Raw genomic sequence first — 10,710 nt, 5'->3', positions numbered from 1 at the left:
TCAATTTCATTTGCTGCTGGTCTAACTTTGCAACGCTTGAAATCTATACAAATTGAATTTGGTCTTGTTGGCCAAGTTTCAGGCTTTGTTAAATCGTATTTCACCATTCCGTACACTCTATTGTTCACTGCACTGTATTATCTTTGTTTCTTTTGCTTCGACCGCAAACGATTTTCGACTGTGTTGGGTGAGATGCGAGCACGAACTGATAGAGAGAACTTACTGATTGTTAAAGGAAATCAATATTTTTTTGTGAAAATGGCGAAAAGAATGTTAGCAAAAAGAGAATTCGATAACTTATTTGCAAAATTAGGCTAACCCTTGAATTGCTTACATTGGATGATAATTTAATTAGTAAAATTTTTTTTAATTTTTCAAAAATAAAGTTACGGCTAAAACAATTTTTAGAACTGCGAAATCTTGACGTAATTGATCATTTAGAATGCTAAAATATTATTTTCAAACAGGAAATGGAGAGAATCCTGGTTCTTGTTGAATCGCGATCGATTTCTCAAAACTTCGACATAACGATTACAAAAATAACGCAATTCTACAAATATCTGAGTTCTCTGAACTTTACGTTCAAATATCTCCGAAACGGCTACTTCAAGAGAGAAAATCTGCAACCATGTGTATTGCTTTCGATCTATAGAATCGCATTTTAGTGTTCAGATGACTATTTTTTTTTCATAAATACGTTTATTTCTTCAAGCATAAGTTTACATAAGTTTTTCTTCAGGGAAGCATTACTTTTACATAGAACTCTTAACCTAATACAAGGTTTTTATTTATTTTCACCGGAAAATTAAGAAAATTCCAAAAAATTATTTTAGCCGTAGCTCCAATATTTTTGAAAAGACACTAATCGTATTAATACGAATTTTTATATCGCAAACTAACAAACAACGACAAACTGTTAATTAATACAACTCCATATTTGTTTTAGTACCAATTATACCTATCAAGCCGAATATCTGTATCTCACTATTCAATATTGTTGCCCCAGATAAAAATGTTGAAAATGTATTAATAAACACGGATAAAAATCTATTGCCGGTGCCATGGTTAAGAAATCGTGAAAGTCATGAAACATGTCATGAAATCATACCTATTACTTATGATTCTATGAGCATAGTGATTCGTATCACGAGCAATCGTTCATCTCCCATGAAAATGTTCTTCATTTGGAGTTATGGTAGGGTAAAATGTTATAATATACTCCCCTTAAGAAATCATTGAGATTTTAATGATATATTTTCTTCGAGTTCAATGATATATTTTCTTCGAGGATGTAGGTATTTTTTGAAATAAACCGTTTCAAAACACTCGTGCTGACTTCAGTACCCGACAGTAGACTGATTCTGTTCTCTGGTGTATAATAATGGATTCAGCCAAACATGTGCTCGAAGTGCGCTTACGTTCGTCTTTCTAGCCCCTAAAAGTGTGTGCGGGATCCAGCGGCGGTATATATTTCTCATCTGTATAATGCTGCTTAACTAAGGCGAGCTCGCTCACTTTCTCTTTCCGGTCGCCCAGTACAAGTTTATCTATTATTATTATTGTCATTTATTTGACCCCGGTTTCATCCTCCATTGTATGTGGTTTGAACTTTGTTCTGCTTCGTAGAACCTGTTGAAATAAAGCAGGCTCTAAGAGAGATAATTCACAGCTCTCGTATCGCATAGTTTTTTCCATGTTTTCTATGCATTTTCGTTTAAAAATTTAAAAAAATTTAAAGACTTTTTTCATCGAAATAACTCGAAATATTCTGAAGGTTCATTTAATGCATTTTCGTTGACTGTACTTACCAGCAATTTCTACTGTTTTAGAAACCTCTTCACAAACAAAAGAACCTAATTTGCGTTAGTTGCGAGAAAGTTAATCAACTTGTGCGGTCGCTATGTAAATCCGGATCTGTCAGCACGAAAACTCGCAAAAAAGCTTCTATATCCTGCAATCACTGTCCATAAAGTTCCTTAATAATTCCATACACGCTTGACAACAGCCAGTAAGGCTGGAAGCGAAACACCGGATCTCAGGAACTACTGGAAGGACGCGAAGGTGAAGCAGATATTGCAGAACCGATCAGATCTTTCGGTAGGGACTGTGGCTAGAAAATAATAATGTTTCGAAATGTTTGAAAACTGTACCGAAATGTTTGAAAACTGTGTGATGATGAACGATTAAACTTATGTGTTGGAAGACTTTAAGTTGCTTCCCGCAATATTTTCTATACTGCCATGCAACGAAACGGCGTAGAGGAGTATTTCAGGACGATGGAAAAGTTAAGTTTCCCAAAAAATATTTGGTTTGGCAGGCAGCTTGCAGTTGTGGTCGCGTAAGCCAAAGCTTCATCACTACCAAAAACAAGGTAAACAAGGAAATAAACCGTGATGAATACCTGAGGAATGTTCTGGCCTGTTTTTCCATCTTGTCACTACGCCAAAGATGTTTTGGAATCGAATTAAGCGTGGAGTCTATGTTGTACCAAAAGCCTTTCGAGCGGTATTGGGCTCTCTAGAAGAGAGAGCTCTCTCAATATAAACAAGCTAAAACTTTTAAACATCTTGGACAAAAGCAGCCCAGTCGTAAATTTCAATCTATCGAACTGAGACAGCAAATCCCACTCTAACTTATGGTTTTCGTATATGAAATGACTACTGTAGAAATGGGGATACCGTTGCCGTACTTCAAAATCGCAACGAAGTTCTACACCCAGATGTTAACGTAACTACATTGTCTAATTATGGATGACGAAATGTACGTGAAAGCACTCAAAAGTGACACTCTGGAAATCGTCGAGAAAATTAAGTGATGTTCCTGTTTTTATCAGCATAGTTTTAATAACATCATATAAGTTACAATAATAACCTTTGTTCTAACGTCTGTCGTCTCTCAAATTTTTATTACATTTTATAACATCACTCGAGGATAAACGTTTTCCTTTCTATTTTTTAGTGCTCTCTCTGCTTGCCTTTCTTATTCTGTCTTTTTTATGTCTGGGCTGTCATCAGTTTTCACCTTAAAACCGTGTTCCGTCCTGTCAATCAACCAGTGCTTCAGCAGTAAATTTATCGGCTGCTCAATAACAAGGTAAACAACGAGTCCTAGCAAATAGGATGCGATAACAGTTCCGGTAATCAAAAGAAATATTTTGGTGAAAGATAAATCTATCATCACTGGTGTGTAATTGAGAATCCATCGTAGCAATGGAATATGCAGCACATATACGCTATATGAAAGCTTTCCGAGAGTGGTCATCACTCGTGAACTAAGAACTTGACGAATTGGTCCTGAAATAAAAACGAAATAGTCTTTATTTTTTTTTTGTTTCAATTATAGAGGTTTTAACACCTTAAGGTCATTCGCCTCTTCGGACCAGAAAATCTTTCTGGCCCTATGTGCGGGGGTTGGGAATCGAACCCAGGTGGGCTGCGTGATAGGCATCGACTATCGCATCACGCTATACCCGTCCCCTAAAATAGTCTTTATGTTCTAACAAACTTAGAACGACTTATTGTCACTTACCTGGAGGATGTCGGATGCAATAAATAAGACACAATGATACGACCACAATGCCGTAGTTGTGAAATAAAACAAATTGGAGCATAGTTAGCCATGATGACCGTGGAATGTCATATTCATAGTACAAATATGCAGGAAACAAACCAAACACTGCCATGGGTACCGATGCTTTCTTCATCAGGCTGTAAAGCTGAAAAAAATAATTTGATTGGACATTCTTACTAATGTCGTTTTCGTTTTCAAATTGCACTACACTGGTGTAGGTAAGGTTGCACTGAAACCGTTCGTTTTTGCCAATTGCACTACACCAGTGCTACACTTTTTCTGCACCGATGCCACTGGTGGTATCAAAAGTTTGGTGTTATGTTTTCGTCATTTTTTTCGTTTTTTCATGCCTCCGTGTAGCACTGCACCGGTGTAGTGCAAATTAAAAACGAAAACGCCATAAATTTACAGCATAAATAAAGTAAACCCAGATTCCCCACTTTTTGTCACGGGCTACTTAATTTCATGACTATTTTCCTGGGGAATCTAGATGTATTTTATTAGTGGTTTATTAATGTCATGTCATACCTTTGAGTTGTCAAGATTCAAATTTTCGTTCCGCGAATAGTGGTACAGGAATCCTACAATAACTCCAGCTCCGTATGCATGAATGTTACAGTAGCTTGTTATATACATGTTATTATAGAACATTTGATAGTAAAATACCAGTTTTATTTCACTGTAATTACGGAGAAGTACGAAAATTAATTGGAATTGAAAAACTAGATTGTCATAATGAATGAATAAACTACAGTTTGAAATCAGAGAAATAGAAGTTTACTCGAGCATAAGAGCGTTAAGGTACCATTAGCCATCTCAGCTCCATCGTTTTTTTTTATTTATTTTTTAAATAACTATTTATTGGAATATGAGTTAAAATTAAATTATTAGGATTTAAATTGGGTGTTCAGCCACAAGTGGTGACCTTTCAGCCCTATTATATATATGATTTGGTTATTACCATGAGGACATTATTTGCTTCCGCAATTCTGAGATTTTTGTGTAGGGAAAATTCTAAACCTACTTGTATTGTGTAATGGGGAAAAGGAACTTATATATTAACTTACTAACTAATACAGAGAGCGAATCGATTCAATTGAATTTGCTTATAATATTATGTGACATTACATCTAATGGTTCTATATTTGTGAGTCTCATTCAGTAATAGCCGTTCAACCGAGAAGGTTGTGTATAGAAGCGTACAGTTTAATAACGCTGGTTAGTTTACACGCGTTAAATACGACAACGGTTGAACTACAGGTAGAGACCTGTTGGCAGCAGCCGTTAAAACGTAAAATCGTGCTGCATAAGAGAGCCCTAGTGCTGGGCCAAGCTGGTGAAGGAAACAACAAAGGGCGTTTCCCAAGCTCTACCCAGGCCACAATATACAGCCACAAGTGCTGAGCAGGAGAGTGCAAAGACACATTGAAGAAGAAGAGTGCAAAGGCACACAGAAGCAGGAGAGTGCAAAGGCACACCGGTGCGAAGGCACTTCGGTGCAGAAGCATATCGGTGCGGAGCACAAGGAAGAAGGAGACAAGACAACTCGGTCTTTCCACTGCCATACAACACGCAGGTATACACCGGTGACCTGCGCTGGTTGCAGCTGGCGAAGACAAAAGTAAATCGGAAATCGAGTGGTGCTGGATGTCAGGTAGCAGTAGCATCACATCCAACAATCAGCATCCAACAAGAACATCTAGAGCAACGAGGATCTACACGGCAGTGCAACGGAGATAGACAACAATTTCAAGGTAGAAGTTTTTTCTTTTCCTTTTGATTGAGTACTGTGTAGTGTTGGTTTCATTTTTTATTTTAAAGTTCGATTAAAAATTTTAATGTGATGGATGAATCCATGGACGTAAATCCTAGCATGAATCCTATACCCCCACGAACGAAAAAATATCAGGAGAGCTCTTCTGGGCCTTGGATAGTCTTTTTTAGACGTATATCAAAGCCATTAAACATTTACCAAATTTCTAAAGGTTTGACATCACGATTCTCTTCAATCAAAGAGATCATAAAAGTAAATAACGATAAAATTCGTGTTGTGGTAAATAATTTGAAACACGCGAATGATATTGTCTCTTCGGAACATTTCAATAAAGAGTATAAAGTTTACATACCCTCCAAAGATGTCGAAATTGACGGTGTTGTTACCGAAGCGAGTCTTTCGGTAGATGATTTACTCAAGCATGGTGTTGGTCGTTTCAAGAACTCTATGCTTGAGGGTGTGAAAATACTGGAGTGCAAACAACTGTACTCAGTAGTTTATGAAGAGGGAAAAAAAGTTTATCGCCCATCAGACTCGTTTCGAGTGACATTTGCCGGGTCTGCGTTGCCGTCCCATGTCTATGTCGATAAAATTCGCCTCCCTGTTCGGCTTTTTGTTCCAAATGTAATGAATTGTACGAACTGCAAAAAATTCGGACACACAGCTACTTACTGTAGCAATAAACCAAAATGTATTAAGTGTGAAGGACCTCATAAAGATAATGATTGCAACAAGGAAATTGAAAAATGTATTTATTGTGGGGAAAGCCCTCATGAGGATATTTCAGTATGCACTGCATTTAAAGTGCACAAAGACAAAATTAAGCTTTCTTTAAAAGCACGGTCTAAGCGCACTTATGCAGAAATGCTTAAAACGGTCATTGATGTCCCCCCTTTGGAAACCGAAAACGGGTTTTCAAATCTAGAGGAAACAGAGGACTCTGACTCTGACGAAAATAGTGAAGGTAATTCGTTTATCACTACCCAAGGGTCAGTTAAGAGAAAGAAGTCTTCTTCCAAATTACCAAAAAAGACACCTAAAGTTTCATCTTCAAAAAAAGATCCCCGTGTTAAACAAAAAAAGTCAAAACCAAAGACTGTGCCTCCTGGTTTGTCAAATTCACAAACCAATCCAGGATCTAGCACAGAAAAAGGTAATAATCCTGTGGGCTCCATTTCACAGCCACCAACAGGATTACTGAAGTTTTCGGAAATTGTTGAATGGATTTTCTCAGCATTCAATATATCTGAACCCTTAAAGACCCTCATAATGGCATTCCTTCCAATAGCTAGAAATTTTTTGAAGCAGTTATCAGCTCAATGGCCAATTGTCTCAGGTTTTGTATCTTTTGATGGATAATTTATCACCCGCCGCAAATGATACAATCACTGTCCTGCAGTGGAATTGTCGAAGCATCATGCCAAAACTTGATTCATTTAAAATTTTATTGCATAGTCAAAAATGTGATGTATTTGCTTTATGCGAAACATGGCTTACTTCAAACATAGCTTTGAATTTTAATGATTTTAACATTATACGTCTCGATAGAGACTCTCCGTATGGTGGAGTGCTTTTGGGAATTAAGAAATGCTGTTCCTTTTATAGATTAAACATCCCTTCAACTTCTAGTATAGAAGTTGTTGCTTGCCAAATAAACATTAAAGGCAAAGATATTTGCATAGCTTCGGTTTATATTCCTCCAAAAGCACAAGTTGGACAGCGACAGCTTAATGAAATGGTTGAAGCCCTTCCTGCTCCACGATTGATTCTGGGGGATTTAAATTCGCACGGAATGATGTGGGGTTCCGTTTACAATGATAGCAGATCATCTTTAATACAAAACATTTGTGACAATTTTAGCATGACGGTATTAAATATGGGTAGCATGACACGGATCCCAAGACCTCCTGCACGCCCAAGTGCATTAGATCTATCTCTTTGCTCAACATCAATTCGACTAGATTGCACCTGGAAAATATTGCCTGATTTACACGGTAGCGATCATTTACCAATCACCATCTCAATTAGCTGTAACAAATGTATTGCTAATTCAGCTAGTATTCCATATGATTTGACAAAAAATATCGACTGGATTAAATACCAAAGTAGAATCTCTAGTATTTTGAATTCAATGGAAGAGCTCCCTCCACTTGAAGAATATGACTTCCTCATTTGTTCGATTCTGGAGGCAGCAGAACAATCCCAAACTAAACGCTTTCCTGGGCCAACGACTAACAGAAGGCCTCCCAACCCCTGGTGGGACAAAGAGTGCTCAGAGGCTAAACTCGCAAAACAAAATGCTTGCAAGACGTTTCTAAAACGGGGAGGAGGAACTCCTCAGAATTTTGAAAAACTTATGGTTTTAGAAACCAAGTACAAGAGCATACTTCGAGCCAAAAAATGTAGCTATTGGAGTCATTTTGTCGAAGATTTGTCAAGAGAAACCTCAATGAGCACTCTTTGGAATACGGCCAGACGAATGAGGAATCGTAACGTGGGCAATGAGAGTGATGAATACTCGAACCGATGGATATTTGACTTTGCTAGGAAAGTTTGCCCAGATTCTGTTCCTACGCAAAGCATTATACGGGAATCTCCTCCAAATAATGGTTTTATTAATAACCCATTTTCAATGATGGAATTTTCTATAGCACTCTTGTCTTGTAACAATAACGCTCCAGGGTTGGACAGAATTAAATTCAACTTGGTGAAGAATCTGCCCAACCTCGCAAAAAGACGTTTGTTGGAATTGTTCAACAAGTTTCTTGAGCAAAATATTGTTCCACCTGACTGGAGACAAGTGAAAGTTATCGCCATTCAAAAACCGGGGAAACCAGCTTCCAATCACAACTCATATAGACCCATTGCGATGTTGTCCTGCATCAGAAAATTGTTCGAAAAAATTATTCTACGACGTCTCGACACTTGGGTCGAGACGAACGGTTTGTTGTCAGATACTCAGTTTGGCTTCCGTAGAAATAAAGGGACGAATGATTGCCTTGCATTACTTTCGTCTGACATCCAAATTGCCTTCGCTCAAAAGCAACAAATGGCATCTGTATTTTTAGACATTAAAGGAGCATTTGATTCAGTTTCCATTGATGTTCTTTCAGACAAGCTTCACCAAAATGGACTCCCAGCGGTTATAAATAATTATTTGCACAACCTTTCGTCAGAGAAACACATGCATTTTTCACATGGCGATTTGGCAACACTCAGAAATAGTTACATGGGTCTCCCGCAAGGCTCATGCCTCAGTCCGCTCCTCTATAATTTTTACGTAAATGACATTGACAGCTGTCTAGTAACCCCATGTACACTAAGACAATTGGCAGATGATGGCGTGGTTTCAGTTACTGGACCCAAAGCTATTGATCTGCATAAACCATTGCAAGATACCTTAGATAACTTGTCCGATTGGGCTGTTCATCTTGGTATCGAATTCTCTGCGGAGAAAACAGAGTTAGTCGTCTTTTCAAGAAAGCATGATCCCGCGCAGCTTCAGCTCCATATGATGGGAAGAATGATCCAACAGGTTTTAACTTTTAAATACCTCGGGGTGTGGTTCGATTCCAAATGCACGTGGGGAGGACACATTAGGTTTCTGATAACAAAATGCCAACAAAGAGTAAATTTTCTTCGAACAATAACAGGATCTTGGTGGGGTGCTCATCCGGAAGATCTAATAAAATTGTATCAGACAACGATACTTTCAGTGATGGAATATGGATGCGTTTGCTTTCGTTCCGCTGCAAACTCTCATATTATCAAACTGGAGCGAATTCAGTATCGTTGTTTGCGAATTGCTTTAGGGTGCATGCATTCGACACATACAATGAGTCTTGAAGTTCTGGCGGGAGTTCTTCCATTAAAAGATCGATTTTGGGAGCTTTCATCACGCCTGCTAATAAGATGTGAGGTGCTGAATCCCATGGTAATTAATAATTTCGAACGACTAGTCGAGCTTCGATCTCAAACAAAATTTATGACAGTATATTTTAACCATATGTCACAGGAAATCAACCCTTCAAGATATATTCCTATCCGTGTCAGCCTCCTAAATGTCCCTGACTCAACTTTATTTTTCGATACATCCATGCAGCGCGAAGTGCGTGGAATCCCGGATCATCTACGTTCGACGGAAATCCCAAAAATATTTTCAAGTAAGTTCAGGCATATTGACTCTGAGAAAATGTTTTACACGGACGGATCGCGAATTGAAGAAGCGACAGGGTTTGGTATGTTCAACAATAATGTTTCGGCCTCATTTAGGCTTCAAGAACCTGCATCTGTTTATATAGCAGAGCTAGCAGCAGTTCAATATAGTTTGAGTGTAATCGTCACATTATCTCCAAACCATTATTTCCTCTTCACAGATAGTCTGAGTGCAATTGAAGCCATTCGCTCAAACATGACTGGCAAGACTGAACCGTTTTTCCTGGGCAAAATAAAACAGTGCCTGAACGACATATTGAACAATAATTATCTAATCACTATAGTCTGGGTCCCGGCTCATTGCTCCATTCCTGGCAATGAAAGAGCCGATATTTTAGCCAATCGTGGTGCTATTGAGGGTGAAATTTATGAGAGACCAATTGCTTTCAACGAATTCTATAGCTCGTCTCGCCAAAGAACACTTGCAAGCTTCTTGGGATAAAGATGATCTGGGTCGGTGGATGCACTCAATTATTCCGAAAATATCGACAAAGGCATGGTTCAGGGGACTGGATGTGAGTAGAGATTTCATTCGTGTGATGTCTAGACTCATGTCCAATCACTACACGTTAGATGCACATCTCCTTCGAATTGGGCTCTCCGAGACTAATCATTGTGCTTGTGGCGAAGGTTATCGAGATATTGATCATGTCGTTTGGACATGCGTGGAGTATCGTGATGTCAGATCTCAACTAATAAATTCTTTGCGTACCCAAGGTAGACTATCCAATATCCCAGTTCGAGACATTCTTGCTTGTCGTGACCTTTCATACATGAAACTTATTTATCATTTCATAAAGAAAACTGGAGTTTCAATTTAATAAAGGCCCCTTTCAAGACTTAGTTCTGATCCCAGCTGCGTCCATGAGTTCAACCAATAGCTAAATTAGAATAAAAATAATGTAATGATACAAACAAACTCGAAACAGTTTATGAAATTATTAACAAAATGTCTGAAAATAACAGCTTATTTTATAATTTATAGAAGTTAATCGTTTGGTTCAAATAATATTTCCGAGTAGATTTCATAATTAATGACGAGTTACCTAAGATGATATTTAAGTAATAAGAGAATATGTTTTAATAAATGCAAAACGTTGTGACTATGTTAGAATTAAATTAGGATAAGAATATTATGTAAAAGTGATGCT

General features: G+C 37.9%; 1 protein-coding gene across 1 annotated transcript; it reads right to left on the bottom strand.

Moving 5' to 3' along the window:
• Positions 1–2,837: 2,837 nt before the first annotated feature.
• On the bottom strand, positions 2,838–4,245 carry LOC131438551 (uncharacterized). The gene is made up of 3 exons (XM_058608651.1): positions 4,099–4,245; positions 3,529–3,715; positions 2,838–3,293 (listed from the first exon to the last, which is right to left on the bottom strand). Exons 1-3 carry the CDS (start codon positions 4,219–4,221, stop codon positions 2,980–2,982), a joined length of 624 nt encoding a protein of 207 aa, XP_058464634.1. The 5' UTR covers positions 4,222–4,245; the 3' UTR covers positions 2,838–2,979.
• Between the last annotated feature and the right edge of the window lie 6,465 nt (positions 4,246–10,710).

This window comes from Malaya genurostris, chromosome 3 (genome assembly GCF_030247185.1).
Source record: "Malaya genurostris strain Urasoe2022 chromosome 3, Malgen_1.1, whole genome shotgun sequence".
In the NCBI taxonomy this organism is placed as follows: domain Eukaryota; kingdom Metazoa; phylum Arthropoda; class Insecta; order Diptera; family Culicidae; genus Malaya; species Malaya genurostris.
This window is presented reverse-complemented; position numbering and strand designations above follow the sequence as displayed.

Bases quoted from the DNA above. Each gene is read 5' to 3' on its own strand.
- LOC131438551 (XM_058608651.1), bottom strand. From the start codon at position 4,221: ATGTTCTATAATAACATGTATATAACAAGCTACTGTAACATTCATGCA. The intron at 3,716-4,098 runs GTATGACATGAC...TATTTTTTTCAG, and splicing joins TGAATCTTGACAACTCAAAG to CTTTACAGCCTGATGAAGAA. The intron at 3,294-3,528 runs GTAAGTGACAAT...TTTTTATTTCAG, and splicing joins TTGCATCCGACATCCTCCAG to GACCAATTCGTCAAGTTCTT.